Raw genomic sequence first — 23,431 nt, 5'->3', positions numbered from 1 at the left:
GAGAAATGCTTTAACATCCAGCAATTCGCTCCTCCTCAGAATGTCCCAAACTGAGCATCAATTTCTGAGTTCTCTCTAAACCAGCTTGTGTTGTGACATTGCAAACGATCACATTCTCATTCCCAAGTCTCTTCATTTGTAGCACAAGTGGACTGGACGATAAGATTTTCATTCAAAACATTGACATTCATTCCACAGAAAGGCGGATTTAAGCCCACAGATGGTGCCTCTGCTAGAATTAGCCGAACAGTGTGTATGGGGGGGGGGGGGGGAGGGAGATTGAGAAAACGTTCTTTCCCACTGAGTTTCTTCTGCCTCTGAACTTCCAGAAAACTAAGTTCCAGACAGCTGCTCTTGGTCAGTTATCCAGGGGGAACTCCCTCAAAATACCCTTCACACAAATAAAGCTTCACACTCATGACACATGCTGACTTTTGTTTTAAAGAAATAAACCCGTGTTTGGAGAACCACGGTGGCTGTGACAGGAATGCGGAGTGCACGCAGACAGGGCCCAATCAGGTGAGTTGCCTCTGGCAGGTGTCCTGGGAGGAAACTCCTGTGTCTTCTTCAGACCCAGGCCTAAGGAAAAGAACTGCAGAACTGATGTTGGTCCAGCTGCAGGCAGAAATTCTGTAGGACAGATAATGAAAGCACATCAGGAAATCTGGGGGAAAAGAGATAAATGAGGGAGGAGTGGCCTAGGAAAGGGGCTTTCTAAAAGTGGGGTGTATTTATCTGCAAACCACATGAGACTGTAGAGGCACCTAGGAGTTTCACCAAAAACATTCCCCTCTCAACTTTCTGATAGCCAGAATCCATCACATTTTCCCTTGGTTCGAGAGGGCACTGTGCCATGCCAGAGCTCACAGTTCAGACTTCTGCATTAATATGGCCTCCACACAGAGTGGTGCAGCTACCCAGGGGCAAGTGAGTTTGGAGGAGTGGGAACAATAAGAGGACTCCAACATGGGGTGGTGAGCATGCAGCAAAATGATAAAAACAGGGGAGCGAAGACCCACACACTGCCTCCCTCAGTCTCGGACACACGGAGAGTACACAAAATGGCCAGGCAGCAGTTCACATGTTGTGATACCTGGTAATAAGTCAGATATCCAATAACTGTCCCCCGGAGCTCACTGAGACACCTAGGAGACTGCAGGACAGCATCTCCCAATGGGCAGATCAAGCACGCACCTGAAGCACCCCAAATTTAAAAACCTTGGAAGAAATGTGTGTGCCTGTGTGAGTCCGTGAGTTCGTGTGTGTGCATGCACATGTGTGTTCATATGTGTGTGTCCATTCTCATGTGTATATGCCTGTATTCAAGCATATACATGTGTGCATGTATGTGTGCATGTTTATGTGTGTGTGAGTGTGTACATTTAATCATCAGAAAATCTCAGCCGTCTATACAGGACTTTTATTCACATATGTTAGTGTCTCAGACAGTTTTTAAACATGTGTGATGAGGAGACTCCCATAAGGCTTCTGGCCTCTAGAACCTATACCAGTGTCCTACAGATCTAGAAGGCAGAGATGGGAACAGCTCTAAGAATACAGCTTCATCTGAGAAGAGATAGCTCGTAGGCCTCTTGGTAAAGGTTTGGACAAAGTTGGGACCGATGGTGAAAGAAGAGAAATGGTGGAAACCTGCTCAGGTTGCCCTGAATAGCCCCACTGTGGATTCATGTTCTAACAGAGCTGTGGGGCCCTGTACCCAACTCCCTGAAGCTCCCAGCTGCTTTCCTTGTCCATCAAAAGGGTATGACTACTTGTTCTTCTGTGCGTATCCCTGTGAACTCCAAAGCCTTCCTCCTCATTGTATGCTGGCAGTGGTGTCTGACTTCATTCTTGGTGGAGCTAAGACAATAACTTCCTTTTCCCCTCAACCGCCACCCATCGAAAGAGAACTTATCTTGGCAACAAGGATGGGATGTCCCTGAGATCTAGTGCTCAAGCGTGCTAGACTAGGTATTACCAAGCAACAACAAAAACACAGCCCCTTCTCATGCTGCCCTTCTATAATCAAGTTCACAGCTGACATCCAGTGCCCTGGCCAAGGCAGACCTCATCTGCTAAGTGATCCTTTTGCCTCTGCTCCTGAACAGGCTGTCTGTAACTGCTTACCGAAGTACACTGGAGATGGGAAGGCCTGCACACTCATCAATGTCTGCTTAACCGTGAGTATGCTCTCAGGCGCATAGCCTCAGAGCCGCCTCCCACCTTCCAGGGAGAACAGACACCAGGTGCTCTTCTCCTGGAACCCAGAGCTGATTCTAGCTAATGAGGCTCCGGTTTTTCTCTTGTGTGCCATTGTCCTAATGGGGAGAATGGAGAGAACAGACCGCTACCCCACTTCCTGCCCCTTGCCTACAAGATTCTGCAGGGACCCAAGTACACAGAGTTGATCCAGCATTCACCTGATGCAAGTGTTCCAAAGCCAGCTGGATTAGTTTGCCACAGTATGGGGGTGCTAAAAGCGTTCAGGAGTCAGCTAAAAAGCCTGAGTATCCTACTCAAGATCTAGTTTCCTGGGTTAGAGAGATGGCTCAATTGTTAAGAGCACTGCCTGCTTTTCCTAGAGGTCCTGAGTTCAATTCTCAGCAACCACATAGTGGCTCACAACCACCTGTAATGGGATCTGATGCCCTCTTCTGGTGTGTGTGAAGACAAAGCACTCATATACATTAAATAAATAAATGTGTGTATGTGTGTGTGTGTGTGTGTGTGTGTGTGTGTGTGTGTGTGTATGATCTGGTTCCCTAGTGACTGGTGTCAAAATATTGGTATGTTGCCTGAGTTTGTTCTTTGTTTATTCTTTATGTACCTAATGGGAAAGAAGAGAAGGTAAGTTCAAACTACCACTGGCAAGCATAAGAAGTTATGTTATGGAAGAGAAAAAGCAGCATGGTCAGTGAAAAGATCAGCCAGTGGCCAGGAGTTGAGAGAAGGTGGGATGAATAAGGGGAACATGGGAGTTCTTAGGGATAAGAAACTTGTGGTGAGGATTTTGGTTTCCTTAAAAAACACACAGAGAAATATAAGAATATGTTTTTATTTTAATCCCAAGTGTGGGGAAATGGGACTGCTTCATAGGAGCTGACTATGATTTGCCTCGTGCCCTAGCAGAGCATGATTTTGCCAGCTACAGATAGATTCTGTGAATGTGTGATGTTTGGAATTCTGGGAACTTTTCAGAGAATATATAAAATTCTAGAGCCCCAATGCTGTTAGTTGTGGTTTGTTAAGTAGTTGTGCGCAAAGAAGGAACAATGAGAAGAAGACATTAGATATCCTGATGATGAAGATCAAACTTGCCCCAACAAACTTGACACCCCTAATCTGCAGGAAGTTAGTCTAACGATAATGATGCCCCCTTTTCTCTGTCCCATTTTTCTCTCCTATCTAGTGTTAGGGGGTTAAAAGCGTGGAAATGGGTAGGGAAGGGTAGAAAAAAGAAGAACCCACAAAGTAGCAAACACCATCTACAGAAACCACTCTATAAGAAGCTGTCAGTGATGGACACACATCATTAAACATTTGTCAAGACCCACAGAATGTGACCAGCGAGATTGGGGCCACATGCAAGCTGTGGGCTTTAATGTTAGTGCATTGAGTCCAACAAATGTATGACAAACAAATGCCATTAATGATGGGGAGACCAGGGAGTGCCTGTGCCTCTGTGGGAATGTCTGCACTTTCCACTCTTCCTGTAACCCAAAAAAGCCTGGCAAGGTGGTGCATCCCTATAATCCCAGCACTCTGGGAGGCAGAGGCAGGTGGATCTCTATGAGTTTGAGGCCAGCCTGGTCTACAGAGTGAGTCCAGGACAACCAAGGCCATACAGAAAAACCCTGTCTTGAAAAACAAAAACAGCCTTAAAACTGACTAGTTTAAAAACAGACCAACCCAGTTGTCAATTTTCCTATCTTTTACACACATGCACACACACACATGCATGTATAAGCACACCTGAACATGGCAGACTTGTGTCTTTCCTGCTTAAGCTATCTTTTGTGATAATAAGGAGAATGTGCCCAAGAGAACGCACAATTTTTTAAATGGATCCTTCTTCTCTCAGATATGTTGTACTTCATCAGCAGACATCTAGAGAGATCTCAGGACCTAAGAGGATGAACATCATGAATTTTGTACAAATATAACCTTGTGGTAATCCTGTTATGAGCAGCATACATCCCTTCCAAAATATATTACCTGATTCTCCCATGACTTTTGACTGTAGACCAGCTCCATACTGTACCAACCAAGTAGGGTCACCCTAAGTCTGAAACTGGACAAGCTGTCTACTCCTGTCTAACCTACCCCAGACCCATGCCTCCAAAGGAGTGAGAGGTTCCATTCCTCTGATGCCCTGTCATGTCTCATCTGGGGTACTTGTGTCATCCAGGCCTCTGACAACTTGCATCAACATGACATGTATATGTACTAGTCTCTATAGGTCCAGGTTTCCATGTTTTCTCTCATTTAATTTCTCTGCTACCCAATGGGACAAGGACTAATTACTCCCAATACTGATGGAAAAAAAAAAAACCCTCTAGCTGTGAATTATTTTCCTGGGCATCTTAGTTTCATTTCCTGTTGCATGATAAAATACAAAGCAAACTAGGGCAGAAGGAGTTTATCTGGGTCACAATTCCAGGTCACAGTCTACTATTGCAGGGGTGTCACTATGACAGGAGCTTGAAAGAACTGATGACATTATATCCAAGATCAGAGAGCAATGAATGAATACCTGTTCTCCTGTACTGAGCTCACCATTTCCATTCACATAGTTCAGGATCACCTGCCTAAAGAATGTGCCACCCACAGTGGGCAAATAATAGCTGCTCAATTAACTTAATCAAGATAATGTACTTATAGGGGCTAGAGAGATGGTTCAGTAGGTCAGAGCACTGGCAACTATTCCAGAGGACCCGGGTTCCATTCCCAGCACCCACACGGCAGCTCACAACTCTCTGTAACTCCAATCTTAGAGGATCCAACACCAGTCTCTGGGTACGAGGCTATAGACATAATAAATAATTGAAAAAATACTGACTCCCCCCGTGGGTATGCTCCTTCGTCAACCTGATCTGGGTAGTTCCTGACTGATACTGTCTTCCCAGGTGACTCTGAATTGTGTCGCCTTGACAGGTCAAACTAGCCAGCACAAAAAGGCTGCTGTAAAATGCACCCACAGGCTGAGTGTGGAGATTTATATATGATTCTTGAGGGCTGAAATCTAAGCCCAGTGTCAGCAAGGATGTTTGTCACTGAAGGCTCTTAACAGAGCCCTCCCTTGCCTCCTGCGGCTGCTGGTGGCTCCAGTATTCCTGGCTGAACATGCTAACTATAGTCTCTGCCTCTCTCTTCACCTCCATGTCTGCTCCCTGCTCTTACACAGACATTTGTGGGTTTAAGGAGCCTCATCTCAAGACCCTTAATGACATCAACTAAATCAGGTCACAATTACGGGTGGCCTGCGTCTTATGGATCTATAAATGTTTGGAGTGGTTACAATTCTTCCTGCCTCTGGTTAGCAGGGGATTACAGAGCCAGTAAATAACAGAACCACACCCATGTCTGTCTAACCCTGGGCCCTCACTATGGACCAAGCACTTCAATGCAGTTTCACCTGAACACTTCCAAGGTTGCTGTTGAGAGCCAATTGTCTACTGTTGCTGAAAAATCTCCCTCTCCAAGCAGCCCTATCTGCTTCCTTGTATTGGTCTGGCAAGCTCATGAAATGAGTCATTTCTGCATGAAATGACTGTGAGGACAATAATGAAACTAGAACACGGAGACAGCTGGAATGTGAGGCTGTTGTTAGCAGAGCTCCAGCTGGCTCTATATAACAGCATTTCTTCCATGTTGTATTGGCCAAAAGACTCAAGACACAGCTGCCCTGGGAGGCCCAAAGGCTCTGCTGTCCTCTTGGAAGCATATGTTCATCAGAAGTTAACTCTCAATTCCAATTCCAAAATCATTAGAGGTACACAGGGACCTGTAGCAGGAAGATGGAAATCTTGTTGCCCCTCTAACAAGGACCCTTTCCAGAGCCTCAGGCCCCTATTGCTCTGAGCAATGCCAGCCAGTGTTGGCTGTGAAAGAATGACAGAATATTTAATGTACATTTTTCCAGCTTTTAAATGGTGGTAATCACTTGGAGGAAAAGGCAAAAGCTCTTTAAAGACTGGAATAAGCAAACAAAATAATGCAGAGCTGCCCAAGAACCTTGAATTTCTCCCCAAGTCCTACCACCAAAAGCCAGGCAACAGGGCCTTTAGTGAGGTATTTTCAAGTCATCTCTGCCCCATTAGCACCGCTGCAGCAGAATCCCAGACACTGGCTGGTTTGAACGGAAAGTTAATTCTCATGCTCTGGAGGCTGAAAATCCAAATGGCAGCTTGTGGTACAGGCCTCTTTGGTGTGTACCTCTTTTTACCTGGCTGAGTGAGTAAAAGTGAAAACAAGGGAGGGTAAGAGACAGAGGAGAGTGGATGGAGAGAGAGCTTGAGGGAGAGAGAGAAAAAAAATATGAGCCTCCATAAGAGAGAGAGTGGATGGAGAGAGAGCTTGAGGGAGAGAGAGAAAAAAATATGAGCCTCCATAAGAGAGGAAGAAGGTTCTGAGAGGCGCCCAGTGCTGGGGATGGCACCAGCTTCAGAGCAGAGAAGTCTTTGAGAGGAAAGGAAGCAGTGGGTATGTGGTAAGAGAACAGGTATCCAGAACTACACGGAGTGAGTACCCCATGGTGAGGCACAGCTGATAATACAGTGTTCTCCCACTGTATTATACCCACATCCCACAAAATTCAAATTTCAGCACAAAATTGCTTAGCAAATATTGGCAAAGCTGGCAAACTTACTGATTGAGCCCTTTTCCACCTCTTGGCAATTTTACCAGAATAATGGCGGCTGCAGTCCATTTGCCATCTGCAATCACACTGGACAAGATGAAAGAATATGTACCTGCAAGCCAAGCTACATAGGGGACGGATTCATCTGCCGAGGCAGCATTTACGGGGTAATGCTAAGACTCCAGGAAGTAAACCCATTTCCCAAGAGTCCAGGTTGCCCAGGGACCTGCCACAGTCACAGTGAGAAGAGACTTTCCGAGGGAAAGTCCTGTGGCCAGGGGAAGAAGCGGTGCTGCCCTTAGACTGCCAGAGAGATACATGTATGTGCTATGTGCTATGTGCTATGGGTGCACAGAATGCAGTGACTGTGTGCGCCATGTGTGTGATGGCCTGTGAGTGGGAGTATATGGTGTGTGGTGTGGCATGTGTATGCAGAGTGTGGTGACTGTATATGACGTACTTTGTGTGGTTTGTGGATGTGTGGCATGGGGTGTGTGGTGTGTTTGTAGTATGTGACATTGTCGCATATGCGTGTGCTGGGTAGTATGTATGGCGTGTATGTAGTATATGTTGTATGTAGAGTATGGAGTGTGTGTGGTATATCAGATATGTGTGTGTGTGGTATATGGTATGTATTCTGTATGGTGTGTGTGTTACATGGCGTGCATGTCTGTGTGTTGTATATGGTGAATTTGTGGTGCATGGTATGTGTGGTGTATGATGGGGGATGTGGGTGGAAGGAGTATGTCTATATGGTGTCTGGGATGTATGGGGGTAGGGGTAGTGAGGGTTATGGGGGTGTGGAATGTGGGTGTGTGGTGTATTTATGGTATACATGTGGTATGTGTTGAGTGTATGGGGTGTGTGTGTGTGTGTGTGTGTGTGTGTGTGTGTGTGTGTGTGGTGTATGGGGTATGTGTGTGTGATATATTTGTGGTATGTGTGTGTGCTCATGTGCATGCCTTCTCCTTGCCCCCATCTGCCTACACTGCAGGTAGAGGAAGAGCTGGTATGATGCTTCCTGGTTCCTACATATTATAAACACTCAGAAAAGTGTCTTAAAGAGAGACCACGGTATTTAGACTGAGCAAAAATTCTTGTCAGGGAGACCAGTTCTCCCATAAAGGATAACTGACCTTTACAAGATTCCAGCTATATCTGGTGTGTTTTGTAAAGATCTGTGCTCCATTTGAAGTGCTTTAAATGCTTTGGGGAGTGGCTGAATCTTTCTTCTTAAATCAGATGGAGAGTCGGGAAAGGAACCTCAACTCAATGTGTCACTCAGGTGTTTTGAGCATCAACACAAGCCCCTCAATGAATGTAGAGGAGAACACTCACATGGCTCCCCACAGACAAACTGCCCCGCACAACGCTGTATTCCTGTGTATAACTCAGAGTTGAAGTAGTGACATTTTCCTGTCCTTGTTTGCAGGAACTTCCCAAGAACCCGAAAACGTCCCAGTATTTCTTCCAGTTGCAGGTAAGAAAGTGCGTGTCTACTTCCAGGCGTGTGCCAGACCCTGGACTCAACTTCCACCACCAGAATACATGCCTGTGAACCTATGTGTATTTGTGTGCATACACTGAACTATATGTGTGTACATATGTATGTGAGTATGCATACATATATCAGCATGCTATTTTGCAAGATATTAGATAAAGCTGTAGCTTCCAAAGTCGGAAAGAAAGTCTGGAACAAGGATTTATGGCACCAGCCCAGTTGTTGAGCATCTGTGAACTGTGACCCTCAGGCCTCCGGTGTAATCACACAGGTTAACATTTGTGACTCTCGTCACATCTAAACACTGAAGGGTACAGTAAATGTACAGTGGGAGCTTAAGACCTACATCGCGTAGGGCTCTCACCATGAGTGAGGCCTGCTCTGGGCAGGCCATGGAGGCGTGGGCTGTTCACACAGTTGCAAATGGCCTAAGAACAAATTTCTCAGAACAGATCCCATAGCTAAGCGACAATGACTGTGTATGAAATGTCTATCACAGTGGTGGAGAGTGAGTGTATGGGTTGCTTTGTCATAGCTGTTATGGTACCTGACAGAAACAACCTGAGGGAGGGAAGCATTTGCAGGTTCTGTGCTCCTGAGCCATTGTGGGGCAGAGTGTCACAGCATCAGGGACATGAGGCAGAGGAACTTTGTCACAGCAGACGGGAAGCAGAGAACACAGGCAAGGCATGCTGGAAGAAGCAGGACAAGATGCCCTCGCAGGGAAGCTCTCTTGCTCAGCCTGTCCCCACCTTCAGCTCTCACCTCCAGCATGTCCTGAACCCCTGGAGGCAGGAACCTGTTCAGACCTCAGAGTCTCCTCTAAGATAATGGCCACTCAGGCTTCTCTATCTCCTCCTGGGAGCTCCTCAACTCAACTAAGTGACAGTCAAGATTGACCCTCACATGCTGACATTCTGGGAACCAGCCACACAAATCCCAGATGCACTGAAGAATGAGACATGAGAAACTAGAAGCAAATGCCCTAGAAGCCATGTAATCGCAGGATGTCAAGGCGATAGCTAGATGGCTAAGTGAGCCATCGTGGTTGTTACAGTCATGTGATTATCACATGGCATAGCCAGTCACGTGGAGAGGAGAGGCTGGAGTCATCTTTGACGGGGCTCATGGGGGAGTTGTTATCTTCTTGGTACTCTGCTTTCAAAATCGTTAATCTAACAGCCACATGTTAATTTTATCATTAATAAAAAAACACATAATTTGATGGCATAGCATCTGGGTTTACTTTGAGTCTGAGACAAAAACATAGACTGGCATCTCTTTGAGCCTCAATCTGTGTCTATGAAAGAGGAAGCCGCATGCTTGTCTGTGAAAGAGTGACATGTGCCCCCCCTCCCTTCCGGCAGGAGCACGCTGTCCGAGAGTTGGCTGGACCTGGCCCCTTCACCGTGTTTGCGCCTTCATCCAATTCCTTCGATCAGGAGCCCAGGGTGAGCACGAGAGTGGACACTGTAGAAGGGCTTGGGGAAAGGCCTAAACTCACCGCGGTAATGTTAGTGTAAGAGGTTTAGGCTCAGAGAGAGCAGACCAGCAACAGAAGGAGCTGCTTGTCTGTGTGAGGACCCCTGCCAGAGAAAGCAATTGGGTTCAGGGTACCACTGGCCAGAGACTTTCTAAAGGCATGTCTAAACAGAGTAAGAAATTGGAGAAGTCCCAAGTGATCAAGGGATCCAGAACTCCCTATAGACTTAAAAAAAAAAAAAACAAACAAAAAAAAAAAAAAAAAAAAAAAAAAAAACAACACAAGTAGGCCTAACTGATGCTGACTTAAAGGAATTAAAATAGGATCTAGACTTGCAGAACTCTTCAGAGCCTTTATGCTCTGTTGTTTACTGCTGTCCTGTGAGTAATTGCCTAAAATACTACTAGACAACTATCACCTATATTGATAACTACACTCATAATGGGGCCTGGCCTACACGTATCCGGTTTATTCTCATGTCTGACTTGTAGCTGAGTGTTAGCCCCATTTTACAGTGGAGGACACTGAGGGAAGTAACTTTGCCAAGGTCCCATTGCTGGAGGTGTTGGAGGAGGGACTTGTTCTCAGCCACCGCACACACCGCTCCTCTCTCTGTGCATATATTGTGGGTACCAGCAATGCAAAGACACCAGAATAATGTTTAAAATCACTTGACCTTTGGTTATTTTAACTTAAAGTCTCAAAAAAGTGAAACGTCTTTCTATCACAGTGACTTCATAATTATATTCTTTGTATCTTTTTTCAAAATACACTACATTTTAAAATATGAACTTTTATTTTTTCTAAAGGCTCACTTATATTTATGTGCTTTGGTGCTTTGTCTGCTTGTATGTCTGTGTAAGGATCCCCTAGAACTGGAGTTACAGATAGTTGTGAGCTGCCATGTAGGTGCTAGGAATTGAACCTGGGTCCTCTGGAAGAGCATCAAGTGCTCTTAATCACTGAGCCATCTCTCCAGCCCCTACTTGTGACACAGTAGAAATATGTCACAATCTCTTCCAATTTTCTCTAAGAGGGGCCCTCCCATGCTCTCCCCTAGCATGTTTCCCAAGAAAAATCTTTTCTGAGGAGCATGGTAGACACTGGCATCCTTCAAGCAGAACTGTGACAGGCTGGGCCAGAGGCCCTTGAGGCCATTCACCCCCTGCCTGACCAGAGTCTCCCTGTGTTCCCAACACAAGCCTGGCACTAGCTCCTCACAGTACGGGAAGGAGGTTAGAGCAAAAAGAGGTTCCAGCTCCAAGCTCCTGCCTGTAGCCGACCCCCGCCTTCTCTTCCAGATTAAAGACTGGGATGAGCAGGGCCTCATGTCCCAGGTTCTTCGGTACCATGTGGTCGCCTGCCAACAGCTGCTGCTGGAAAACCTAAAAGTGACCACAAATGCCATGACCCTCCAGGGCGAGCCGATTTCCATTTCTGTCTCTCAGGTAAGAGCAGCCACCTCAGGAAGGTGCCGCCCTCGTCCTGCAGACATCTGCCTTCCCCTCTCTGGAGTAACCGCAGCAGCACTATCAGCTAAGCACCAAGTCATGCAGAGTGTAGGGCTGGAGAGTTCACATGCACTGACTTAGTCCGTCCAGCAGCTGCCTGGTGTAAACGCCATCCTTGTCCCCATTCTCCAAATACGGAAGCTGAGCTCAAAGAGGCGAAAGTCACATCGCAAAAAGCAGCTGCGTTGGACTTCAGACTCAGAGGCAGGGCCGCCCCAGGCAGCACGGATGGAGTGGAGGGGTGGGTGACGGCAAGGACACACTAGTGAGAAGCAAACCCTGAGCTGTTTCTTCTGTGAGCTTTCCGTTGAAATAAGCAACCGGCCAGGTTAGCCGCTTATGTATCATCCCCTGTTAACCTCACAGGTGAAGACTGCTTTCTCATCTCTATTTTCCTTAGGGTCGTAATAAGTAATGTGTGCCATGATGGCTGGCACATCAGAGAAGTTCTGTGGAGAAGGATGTTGTGTGGGTTCTCTGTGGTCATGTCTCTCGCTGGTTTCATTTGTCTTCAGGATACCGTGTACATAAACAACAAGGCAAAGGTCCTGTCCAGTGATGTCATCAGCACCAACGGAGTCATCCACATCATAGACAAATTGCTCTCTCCCCAGAACTTGCTTATCACCCCCAAAGATGCTTCAGGCAGGGTTCTGGTAGGTAATCCACTGTCACTCTGCAGCACGTGCTATGTGTGTGTCGTCGCTCAGCTCTGGTTGGAGGCATCACTCTGTTACATTGTGATCCTGTTGCTTCAAGCCTGTTATACATAAGTAGGCAAAGGCTGCTTTAAACCAGTATGTTGGTTTTAGCTGGGGGCGGTGGTGTGGCCTACAGTCTCAGCAGGTTCAAGTACAAGGATCATTTGAGCCCAGAATTTCATACCAATGTAGTGAAACCTATCTCCTAACAAAAAAAAAAAAATTATAAATCAATAATTTTATAAGTTCTTCTTTAGTGTCCACAAGGGAAAGTTGCCTTATATAGATTTGAAGAAGACAAGGGAGGGAAGAGGGAGGAAAGAGGGATAAGAAGGTGGATAATTAGATATCACAAAAACTAAACTGGGAATAAAACTTCTTGATGGACAGAAAGAACAGTTTTAACTATTTATTCATTTATTTATTTATTTTTGTGGTTCTGGGGATTGAACCTAGGGCTTTGTACATGTTAAGAAAATGCCTTCCTCCTGAACTACAAAATCAGCCTTTTTTCATTTTCCGCTTTGAGACAGGGTCTTACTAATTGGCTTAGGCTGGTCTTCTTAAACTCACTTCTGCAGCCCAGATAAAGGCCTCGAACTTTTTATTCTCCTGCATCAGACTCCCAAGTAGCTAAGATTACAGGCCTCGGCCACCAGACATGGCACACTTCATTGTAGTTATTGGCATTAGCCACTCCACTTCCCTGCAAGTGGCAGAATCCACTAAGCCTCACTTACAAAAAGGAGTTTATTGAGATATTATGTATATGAATAAATCTTTTGGAGGCTGCAGTCTAATTTTTGTTGTACACAGGTGAACACAAAACAACCTAGAAAATCCTGAAATGATCCTCTAACCTTACTCTAGGAACATTTTGACTGTTACAGCTCCTCATATTCCACTCTCCAGCCTCTCCTCCCAGGGCACTGCTGCTCACATCCATACCATCATACTCCCAGAGACTAGCATCCACACTTGGTTCCTTTCAGCCAACAGACCTCCATGTGCTTGGGTTTGGTTGACCCTGCATTGCCTGTGGGCTTCTAGCTGCAAGGGAGTCTGGAAGGTGTTCCGTCTAGCTTTCCAGCCTCTGTAATGCAGAAAAGCATGAGCAGAGAAACAAGGTTGCTGTGAGTGCTGATGAGCCAGTGGCCACCCCGGCTGTGTTACCATCATTGTATGCAGTTGGGTTGTGTTAAAGTACCTGGCAAACTAAAGACAGCATGTTTAGCCTCCAGAGTGTCCCAGGATAGCCAGAAATGTGACCCAACACAAAGTGACAAACTTACTTATATTATACCTGTTTTTAAATCTCTGTCTCCTGAGTGAGAGTAGCCACCTCCCAAGGGCCATTCTCCAGTCATGGAAGGTGTAATGCCTGGCTTTCCCATACAGTATGAACTTTGTAGACAGTGATGTCATGTCACAATGTCAAATGGTTGGACACAGGTGAAAGATGAAATGCTTTATGTCTTTATTTCTGCAGCAAAATCTTACTACAGTGGCAATAAACCATGGATATTCCAGATTCAGCAAGTTAATACAGGTAAAACACTAAGGGGAAAGCAGACTTGGGGACAGCCAGCCTGAACCTCTGCTTTGTTAGGTTTGCCTGTGTTTATATCTGCCAGTGGACTCCCACACTGATCAGTCCCCAAAGAGCTCCAAGAACCTTGGTTCCTCACAAAGCACACTCTGTACTCTCTACCGTAGGTTCTCAATACCCGCAAAAGATCCGCACCTCAGATTCTCTAGGGAGAAGGTTGGAAATGGGGGTTCCAACATGTTCAGACTGAAAATCCTGAGGGCTCAAATGACATAAGGAAAGAGCAGTTCCTATCCTCTGATCTCTGCACTCAGCCTCCAGTAAATACAAATAAATAAATGTAATAAATACTTTTTAAATGAGATTATCTAAGGATGTGCACCTGCCCATCCCCAGAACTCAGCAGGAACCCAGTACCTGTTTAACAGGGTCTGTTTGGACAAACAGTTCTAGAGCAAACTAACGAGCTTTTCAGTGGCTCAATGAAGGTCGTAAAGTTACTTCACAGGGAAAAAAAATCAGTCTATGTGGTGTTCCCATACTGCATAGGGCTCAAGGCGGCTTCTGTTCACTTTGGCATTTCTTGAAGTACATTTACCTAGAAACTTTATAATCAAGCATACATATCTCAGTAGTTTACAGAGTTTTTTAAAGAAATGTGAGAAAAAATCTGGTTTGGAGAAGTTAAAATATTTGAACAGAAGTAGTATCAAAAATAAGATATTCATTGAAATGTACTTTCCTACTAACAAAAGCCTAGAGTTTGACTTTTTGGTTTGCTTTCTAAGGAAATGGGGTTCAGATTGGTTGGGGTGCCATGCTCTGTCTTCTGGCTGTGTCACTCTGGAACCTTCAAAAATACTGACAAGCCACAGTACAGGTCATGGGGAGATAGGCTCAGAGAGGCCTTTGCCCACATGTCAGGGAGGGGCCTTACTGCACAGCACATGTGCACACCAGCCAGAGGATGGCGCCCTGTGTTTCAGGACTCAGGCTTGCTGAGTGTCATCACTGACCCCATCCACACCCCGGTCACTCTCTTCTGGCCCACGGACAAAGCCCTCCAAGCCCTGCCCCAGGAGCAGCAGGACTTCCTGTTCAGTCAAGACAACAAGGACAAGCTGAAGGAGTATCTGAAGTTCCACGTGATCCGGGACAGCAAAGTATGCTTTTGAATGTCCCGGAGAAATCCACAATCTAGCACTGAGGGGCCCCGCCCCACAGTTCACCATGTGTCACCATGCCTCCATGGGAGGGAGGGAAGCTTCACACCTCTGTGTCTGATTGCCATGCTTGGTCGCTCACTGCAGTATGCCAGGTCTAGTTCTGTTGTCTAGACCAACATCCGGTACCCAAGAGGACCCAAGCCCTCCTCAACTCTGTGCACCTTTTCACTGTCCCCCTCCATATGGCAGAAGGGCAGCTCACAAAGCTCCCCACCACCAAGTTTTTCCAGATGGTCTCTACCACTCCCCAACCCAACATCCCTAAGCAAACGACTGATTTATCTTAATGCAATCAGCCGTCAGCGCTGTGACCTATTCAGCGTCCTAGAGAAGCCGGATCATGTAGGGGCATGCAGTCACTCTGAGATGAGGCCATCCACTCCAAGATGCCAGTGCCCTGACTTCAGTTCACTCACTGTGTCCGGTGACTTCCTGGGTCTGCATAACAGATTACCACAGGCTAGGTGCCTTGGAACCGCAGAAAGCCATTCCCTCGCAGCAGCGGATGCTAGATTGCTGCCATCAAGGTAGCAAGGTCATTTCTTAGAGGGTCCTGAAGAAGACTACTCCCTGAGTCTCTTCTGGCTGCTGGTAGCTTCTGGCGACCTCTGACATTCCTCAGCCTGTAGGGGCATCCATGCAATCTGCCTCCATCTTTCCCTGCGTCTCAGTGTCCTGCTATGGTATTTTCTCCTCTTCCTCCAAGGACATCGTTTATGTCATATTAGAGGCCCACCCCGCTGAAGGATAATTTCATCTTGCGAACTATTAACTATATTTGCAGAGACTGTGGTTCTCAAGTAAGGTCATATTCTAAGGTCCTTGCAAGTCAAGGTTTTAGATCATTTTGTTATTTTTTATTTTATTTTATCGACACAGGGTCTCATGTAGTTCTTGCAACCTCGGAACTCGTTAAGTAGACAAGCCTAGGCTAGCGTTGCACTACATCCGCCTGCCTCTGCCTCCCGAATGTGGGGATTAAACGTGGGTGCCACTATGACTGGCTCACATAACTTTTAAAGGAGCACATTTCTGGCCAAAAAGGTACCCTGAACCATTTCCCAGCTAACCCGACTGATCCTTTCATTGACTTCACCTTACCTAGGTAGCCTCTTCCAGGACGCCCAAGCACAGGTGGAGAGCTAGCACAGACTGTTCTACCGAAGGACCTTCCAGCCCCTAGAAAGTCATAGTCACTCCTAGCCTTCAGTTACACTCACGACAGCTTTAGCTTGGGTTATTTTAACTCACAGGGACTCTCCCACTTGAAGTTGCTCTGCTGGCGAAGCTTCTCTGGCCCTTCAGCCCAACCCAGGCATTAGCACAGCTGCTTCTCTCCCTCAGGTTTTGGCTTCGGACCTCCCTCGGTCTGCTGCCTGGAAGACCCTGCAGGGCTCGGAGCTGAGTGTGAAGTGTGGAACCGGCAGTGACATCGTGAGTGTCATGGGGTGATCACACAGCGTGAAAGCTCTTCTCCAACTGTTCCCATTTTCAAAGGCATCCGTGGATCTTCGAGTGTGTTTAGGGGTGTTTTGTTTTGTTTTACATTATCAGCACTCTCTGGTTCAGTCACTGCCTTCAGGGGTAGCTATGGCTCTTCTGATATACCTTGGAATTCCAGGCCCTCAGGACAGGTGCAGAAAGTCCCCTACATGTTTGCTTATTTGTTTATTTTAGTTCTGAGTCTTGTAGGTTTGGGGAGGAAGAGAAGTCTGGAAGGGATTGTCGATATCTCTCTCTTTCCTCTCTCTCTTCCCTCTCTTTCAGGGTGAGCTTCTTCTGAATGGACAAATGTGCAAGATCGTACAGCGGGGGCTCTTGTTTGACCTGGGCGTGGCCTACGGCATTGACTGCCTGCTAACGGATCCCACCCTGGGTGGCCGATGTGACACTTACACCACCTTCAGTGTTTGGGTCAGTCCTAACATTACCAAAATAGTGAAAGAACGTTGGTCCAGAGTTGGTGATACAGCATGGGCCCCAAGGAAGGGCCATGATATCACCAGGTCCCAAGAGACATGAGGGCCAATAGATGACATTCTTCAAACTCAGAATCAGCAAGCATCTGCTTAGCCAGTTGAAGGCCTTGAATATTCTTGCTTAGCCACCATCCACCAACGATTCCTTTGTCACTAAGGAAACAGAGCTTAGATACCAAATGTTAGCCTTGGGTACCAAATGTTATCATTTTCAAACCCAGCCGTCACTTACCCATTCAGCAAATGTCTTTTTGAATCCCTGCCAGATTGCATCATATATATAACTGACACACTTGGCAATGAGCAAAAATGGTTCATCCTGTTATGTGACATATGCCCTAAGCACCTCCATTCGTTTCCCCATTCATTCAGTTTGCAACACTGAATGAACCTGTGCTGTGGCCCTCCACCGTACAGAAGGTGTTCCCCCTCACCCTTCCTGCTGGTGCCAGTGAATAAAAGCCAGCCTTGAGCTGTGCTGCTCAGTGCTCATCTGACCCCCACAGCAACCGCTGGTAGCAATGAGTGGAATCGCTACCAGCTCCGCCAATAAACTCGGAAACTGAAGTGGAGTGACTACACAGCAGAGCTTGCCACCGCTCAGTGTTAATATCTGGCATCTCTTACACAGCTTAAGAAATATCCTACAATTTTCGGATTCCTGTTTGGACGGGAGATGAACGTAGTTTCCCCCTGTTTTAGCAGGTGTAACTTTATTGATGTCTAAAGCATATATATACCTTCTTCCAGCTAATTAGCTTCTCTTACCAGTTCCCCAACGGTCAAATGGCAACGAGACATACTGTCCTTCTGTTATACCTTATGAAAACTAAAGTTCAAATGTATCAATTACTGGTCAAAGTCTCACAGCTAACTTAAAATGCAGTTGCCTGTATCCGTATACCCCACTCTAGAGTATGCCCACGCCACATTGCCTGGGCCCAGCTCTGAACATCAAGGGATTGCTTTCAGATGGTCATCCAAGACACCTTCGGAATTCTTCAGGGCAAGTGAAGTGTGTGTTTTTACAGTCTTGAGCATAACCATGGCTTAATCAAGATTAAGACGTGTGTGTGTGTGTGTGTGCACATGTCGAAGTCAGAGGTCAACCTTAGGTGCCATTCCTTGGGAACCATCCACCTTGGGTTTTTGTTGTTTTGGTCTGTTTTGGTTTGTTTTGTTTTTTGAGACAAGGTCTCTCACTGGAACCCAGGGTTCACTGACGCAGCTAGGCTGGCCAACCCATGCAAGGACAACAAGCACACACCATCATGCTTGGATTTTTATGTGATTTCTGGGAATTGAACTCAGGTCTTCATACTTGAGCAGCAAGTACTTTACTGACAAAACTGTCTCTCCAGCCCCAGATTAAGTTCTTAACTAGCTCATTCAGACACTAGCCAGGGACATGGCCTCGTCATTGTCAATATTCTTGATCTTAAGGTTTCTCACATTGCACACTAGGGGGACTGCGGGAGCTGTGACTCTACTCCCAGATGCCCACGGTGGAGCAAACCAAAGGTAATTATGAATGATGACATTCCAAGGCCATGGGGATGTTACATTTTCATCCAAGAACAGACTCATTCAAGGTGGCATGGCCGTAGACTGTGTACTTCATTCTCAGACCTCAGTCTTCTGATGGGTGTGCGTGTACATGGATAGGACTTTATGTACATGGGTAGGGGTGCATGTACATGGGTAGGGGTGTGTGTACATGGGTAGAGACGTACATGCACATGGGTAAGGGTGTGTGAGTGTGTATCATATGGTGAGGTGCGTATTTTCAACCCAGGCTGCCTGTCAGTTTACTGCCCATGTTTTAGGAACTATCCTGAAAGTTCATGGAATTACAAATAACTAGATGAGAGTAGAAAATTATTATAAGAATAGTAGCCATTGTTAGCTACTGTGTGCTGGGAAATGTATAGATAGAGGAAGTGAATTTCAGAGAAAGAAGACAATCAGGCCAAGGCCACACAGCTGGTAGAAAGCAAAGCTAGGAATAAAGACTAGGAAGCCATGTGGAGTAACAGCTAAGTCTTGGAGCACATGGGTATGAGGATAGATCCCAGTAGTCTTTGGCAAGTTCATGACCTGCCAGTGGTGCCCGTATAGAAGAAAGTAAGCTATCAGTTCTCCATGCAAAAATTAGGAAAACACACAGGTTCAAGTAGAGGTGTATCTTAAGTGGTTGGCATAAAGTAAGTGCTCATGAAGAAATATTATTACCTATTCTAAAGTAAAGAACTGGGGCTGTGACTCAGCTGTACAGCTTGCAGTCAGCCAGCAAGCACACACAGTGGTTAGGTGTCCACAAAAAACAAGTCTTCATGGTTGTGGAAAAGGCTCGGTTAATACAGTGCTTGCTGCACAAGCCTGATGACCTGATTTCAGACCCACAGCACCCACATAAGAATCTAGAAGCATAAACTGCTACCTGTAATCCTGACGCTGGGAAAGGAGGCAGGAAGATCCTGGAGACATAGCGTACAGCCAGCAAGTGAGCTATAGGTTCAGTGAGATCCAGTTTCAGAACATAAGATGGAGAGCAGCTGAGAAGGGCACCACATCAACCTCTTTCCTACACACACACACACACACACACACACACACACACACACACACCTCATTCAAAGTGAATCTCACCCCTTCCTTGCTGAGGATGTGTGGGATAGGAATTTGCCTCTCTCCAGCCATCCCCAAGCAATCATTCCATTTGCAAACAGCTCCAAGGGTGAGAAATTCTGGTCAGGGCCCCTGTTCTGCCCCTCTCTCTTTACTCTTGGCCTACCTTGAAAGTCCTTTTTTTTTTTAATTAAAAAAATTTAATTGGTTTACAGGAGCTATAGACTACACTAAACCTAATCTTTGTACAAAAGGAAGAAAGATTGAAATAGAGAAATATTGAGATCCCCAAAATACCCAGGGGCAAAGTTAGGGGGAGAGAGACAAGGAAGATACAAACGGAGAAGGCAGACAGGAGATTACCATCATACATACGCAAGAGTGAGGGTAGAGAACAAGGTGAGTGGCTGTTCAGAAGTATTTACCCCAGTAAGTACAACCCCGGTGAAGACTGGACCGGAACCACAGCAAACACAGCGTGAGACTAAAAGGTTTAAAGGCAGCAATGGTATGCAGACTGGTTATTGCCAGTATCTAGCTAAAGACTAGGCACTAAGTCTGAGAGAATGTGTTGATACTGATCTGAGGAAACCGAAGGCAGTTGCCTATGGCCTGCTTCCCGACCCCAAGTCTGTCATCCCCGGGCAGAGGACTAAAGCTCCAATCTGGTGCCTGAAGCCAGTGTATCCTTCTTAATACTAAAACTCCCATTTTCAAGCTGGGTTGTACCCAGACCCTTTACTAGGCAGGCGCTGGAGCCCTCGCAGCCCCACCCCAGTGGAGGGAGGCAGCAACTGCCCGACTGCACACCCCCTCTCTCCCTGCAGGGTGTGAAGCAAAAGTGCGTCTACAACCCACTGCCCTACAAGAGGGACCTGGGAGGCTGCCAGCAGCTGTGCGCCATGGTGATCCAGGTCCCAAAGTGCTGCAAAGGCTACTTCCTGCCAGACTGCGAGGGTGAGGCGCCCCTTTCGGCTTGCCATTCTAAAGGGGTGGGTGTGGGCCACAGGGCTCTTAAAAGTACCCCAGTTCTAAGGAGGTAGGGAAACGCCACCCTCAGATTCCCAGGCCCCAGCCCAGCTCGCGGAACAGTCATATGCTGGTCTCACCGCCATCTGCATAGTTTGTGTTTTCCTGAGACCCTGCTGTACATCCACCTCCATGGTTAAGATCAGACCACAGCAGGGCCAGAAGCACAGGCCGAATCCCAGCTAGTTAGGAGGCTAAAGCAGGAGGACCACAAGTTTGGGGCCTACCTCATCTACAGAGTAAAGGCATGCAAGGACGGCCTGGGCAACCCTGTTTACCTGGGCAATCCTGAGACAAGGTAGACCCTGTCTCAGGAAGAAGCCTTGGGAAGATGCCTTAGTGGAGCATGCTGGCAGCATGTATAAGACCCTGGGCAGAAATACTAATGTACAAATAGTAATACTAATCAAATTAGAACATGGGCATTTGCCCTGGTGCTTTAAAATGTATTCTATAGTATTTATTGTTGGTTCTATTCAATGCCCATAATGTTGCAGGAGAACTTTGACGTGATTCTATCTCTGAAAGTGATGTTCTGATAGGATTTGGTGGACCATGACTTCCTTTACATCCATAGTTATAGGGTACATAGCATTGTCCTCTCTCCTTTGACTCCTTGTCAAAGTGAGTGTGATTTCAATTTGGTAACCTTGGTACAACTTCTAGTCACTAATTACATCCACAGCAACGCCGAACAAAGGCTTGCAGAGTTCACGCACCTGCTGGACTTGGCTGCAGGCAGGAATACTGTTGCATGCTCACACGTACCTGCACACAGCCTTGAGAGCAACCCTGGTGCCCACCCCTTAAACAGATGAGAAATAGAAGCTCAGGAAAGCTTAAGAAGGAAGCTCAGGTCCCAGACTATAGAAGCCATGATGTTTCCCCTACTGTGGGTGTTCCACTCATGGTCTAGAGCAGAGCTTCTCAACCTTCCTAACGCTGTGACTCTTCACTACAGCTCCTCACATTATGGTGAACCCCAACTAAAATAAAACATCATGTTTGCTACTTCATAACTGTAATTTTGCTACTGTTATGAATCTTAATGTAAATATCTGATTTGCAGGACATCTGATATGAGAACCCTGTGAAAGGCTCACATACCCCCACCCCAACAAAAGGGGTCAAAAACACACAGATTGAGAACCTCTGGTCTATAGGAATATTCTCGGCTGAATCTAGTCACCAGCTCCTGTCCACACTACTGGAAGACTAATAGAAACCTTTTAATCTGCTTATCCCTGCAGGCTGTTAAGACGCACTCAGAGATCTAGAGCTGTAGCTCAGTTGGCAGAACTCTCCCTTGAAGAGTTCAAGGTCCTAGGTTTGAGTCTCTGCACAGCATATGAGATGTGGAGACAGACACTTGTCTCCCCAGCACTCAGGACGTGGAGGCAGGAGGATCGAAAGTTCCAGTTAAGCTTTGACTGCACAGCAAGTTCAAGGCCAGCCTGGGATACATAAGACTTTGTCAAATAAACAAAAAAAAAATATTCCCAGAAAATGCCATCTGTCCTTCACAGTAATGATGTGGTGAAGCTGGCAAGTCGTCATCGTCATTATTGTCATCACCACCAGCACCTAGAGCTACAGAAAACTAAAGCTCAGAGTAGGTTCCTTACTCGGCACAGGCCTTCTCAAGCCTGGGTCTCCTGACCCAGTTATATCATACAGTTCAGCCCATGCCAAGGTGGAGTCAGATCAGGCACATGATACTCAGGCCCCATATGCCAGTGCTCACCCTGTATGTGTGCTGACACCCAGGGGCACCGAGGGGCTGTCAGAATTAACAGTTGTGTACAGCAATGCTGGGCTGCCCTCGTCTGTGTGGTCACCGTTGTTTTGTTTTCCTTCCAGCCTGCCCTGGAGGACCGGACACACCATGTAATAACCGGGGCATCTGCCATAATCTGTACTCAGCCACAGGACAGTGCCAGTGCCACCCTGGCTTCAATGGGACAGCCTGCGAGCTCTGCGCGCCGGGGAGATTCGGGCCTGACTGTCAGCGTATGTGGCCACTCACCTGTGGTAGCCTGCTTGCTGCTGTGTGTCCTGTCCTAATCCATCCTACCCACTTGACCTGGGAGTAGCCGCTTTGGCTTTCTCCTACCCACTGCTCTGTCTGCCTTTTCCCTCCTTGGATGTCATCCTAGTATTCATTCCTTGAAGGAGCCTCACTTCTACAGTTGAAACTTGTGGTCACTGAAGGAACCTGTGCCTGAGCCATACCACTCACTGAGTCATTCTGCACACACATGGTGACCACTGGCATTTATCAAGTGCCCATCAGGTGCCAGGCATATTCCGTTTTCCATTCAGTCCTTAACACAACCTTTGAGGTAGGAACTGATGTTGATGAAGAAACTGAGGCAGGAAGAGATTAAGTGATGCACCTGCCAGCTTGGAAATGCCCTACAGTTTAGGAATACAAAGGTTAGTTAGAGGGGGTCTACGGACAAGCCAGCCCTCATCAAAGAGTGTAGAGAGATGGAAATAGTTATAAGTGCTGTGTAGGTGTGTAAGCAAGTAACAGATCTGAACAAAAGAACCCACACAGAGAATCTGAGCTTGCAGCCATCTCAAGAGCAGACAGACACAACTTGCAGCAATGCTGGAGATGTTCTGTCTTCACTCACCACACAGGGCCACTGAGCACCCAGAATCTGTGAGGAGGAACTGAAATTTTCATTTTGGTTAACATTTGAGTGGCCTGTGTCACCAGAGGTCACCGTACTGTGCAAACCGAAGTGGCTTTCCTGAATGATGGAAAGCAAATGCAGAGGTCGAGTGGGCTTGACCTGCCTGAAACAGCAAGAGTAGGAAGGAAGGGGAAGAGAGAAAGGAAAGGAAGCCTGAAGCTCACCAGGAGCGGGAGCACACGTGGGGCATTCCAGACCACGGAAAGCTGGCCAGCATCTGTTGTTCGTGTGACAGGCCAGGTGGCCAGGGAACGGCGGGAACA

At 46.7% G+C, this 23,431-nt stretch overlaps 1 protein-coding gene across 3 annotated transcripts in view; it reads left to right on the top strand.

Annotated features, from left to right (window-relative positions):
• The window catches only part of Stab2 (stabilin 2), a 169,786-nt gene that overhangs the window by 127,056 nt on the left and 19,299 nt on the right, over positions 1-23,431 (top strand). For 2 of the 3 annotated variants that reach the window (XM_060377857.1, XM_060377856.1), the window contains 14 exons: positions 446-519; positions 2,109-2,180; positions 6,907-7,026; positions 8,292-8,339; positions 9,728-9,811; positions 11,145-11,291; positions 11,870-12,010; positions 13,545-13,604; positions 14,591-14,767; positions 16,175-16,264; positions 16,598-16,744; positions 18,274-18,330; positions 20,265-20,394; positions 22,327-22,476. In XM_060377857.1, the coding sequence (XP_060233840.1) occupies positions 446-519; positions 2,109-2,180; positions 6,907-7,026; positions 8,292-8,339; positions 9,728-9,811; positions 11,145-11,291; positions 11,870-12,010; positions 13,545-13,604; positions 14,591-14,767; positions 16,175-16,264; positions 16,598-16,744; positions 18,274-18,330; positions 20,265-20,394; positions 22,327-22,476 (1,497 nt within the window). The remainder of the gene's footprint in view (positions 1-445; positions 520-2,108; positions 2,181-6,906; positions 7,027-8,291; positions 8,340-9,727; positions 9,812-11,144; positions 11,292-11,869; positions 12,011-13,544; positions 13,605-14,590; positions 14,768-16,174; positions 16,265-16,597; positions 16,745-18,273; positions 18,331-20,264; positions 20,395-22,326; positions 22,477-23,431) is intronic. The other variant, XM_060377858.1, reaches the window with a different exon arrangement.

Source organism: Meriones unguiculatus, chromosome 2 (assembly GCF_030254825.1).
Source record: "Meriones unguiculatus strain TT.TT164.6M chromosome 2, Bangor_MerUng_6.1, whole genome shotgun sequence".
NCBI classification, from domain to species: domain Eukaryota; kingdom Metazoa; phylum Chordata; class Mammalia; order Rodentia; family Muridae; genus Meriones; species Meriones unguiculatus.
This window is presented reverse-complemented; position numbering and strand designations above follow the sequence as displayed.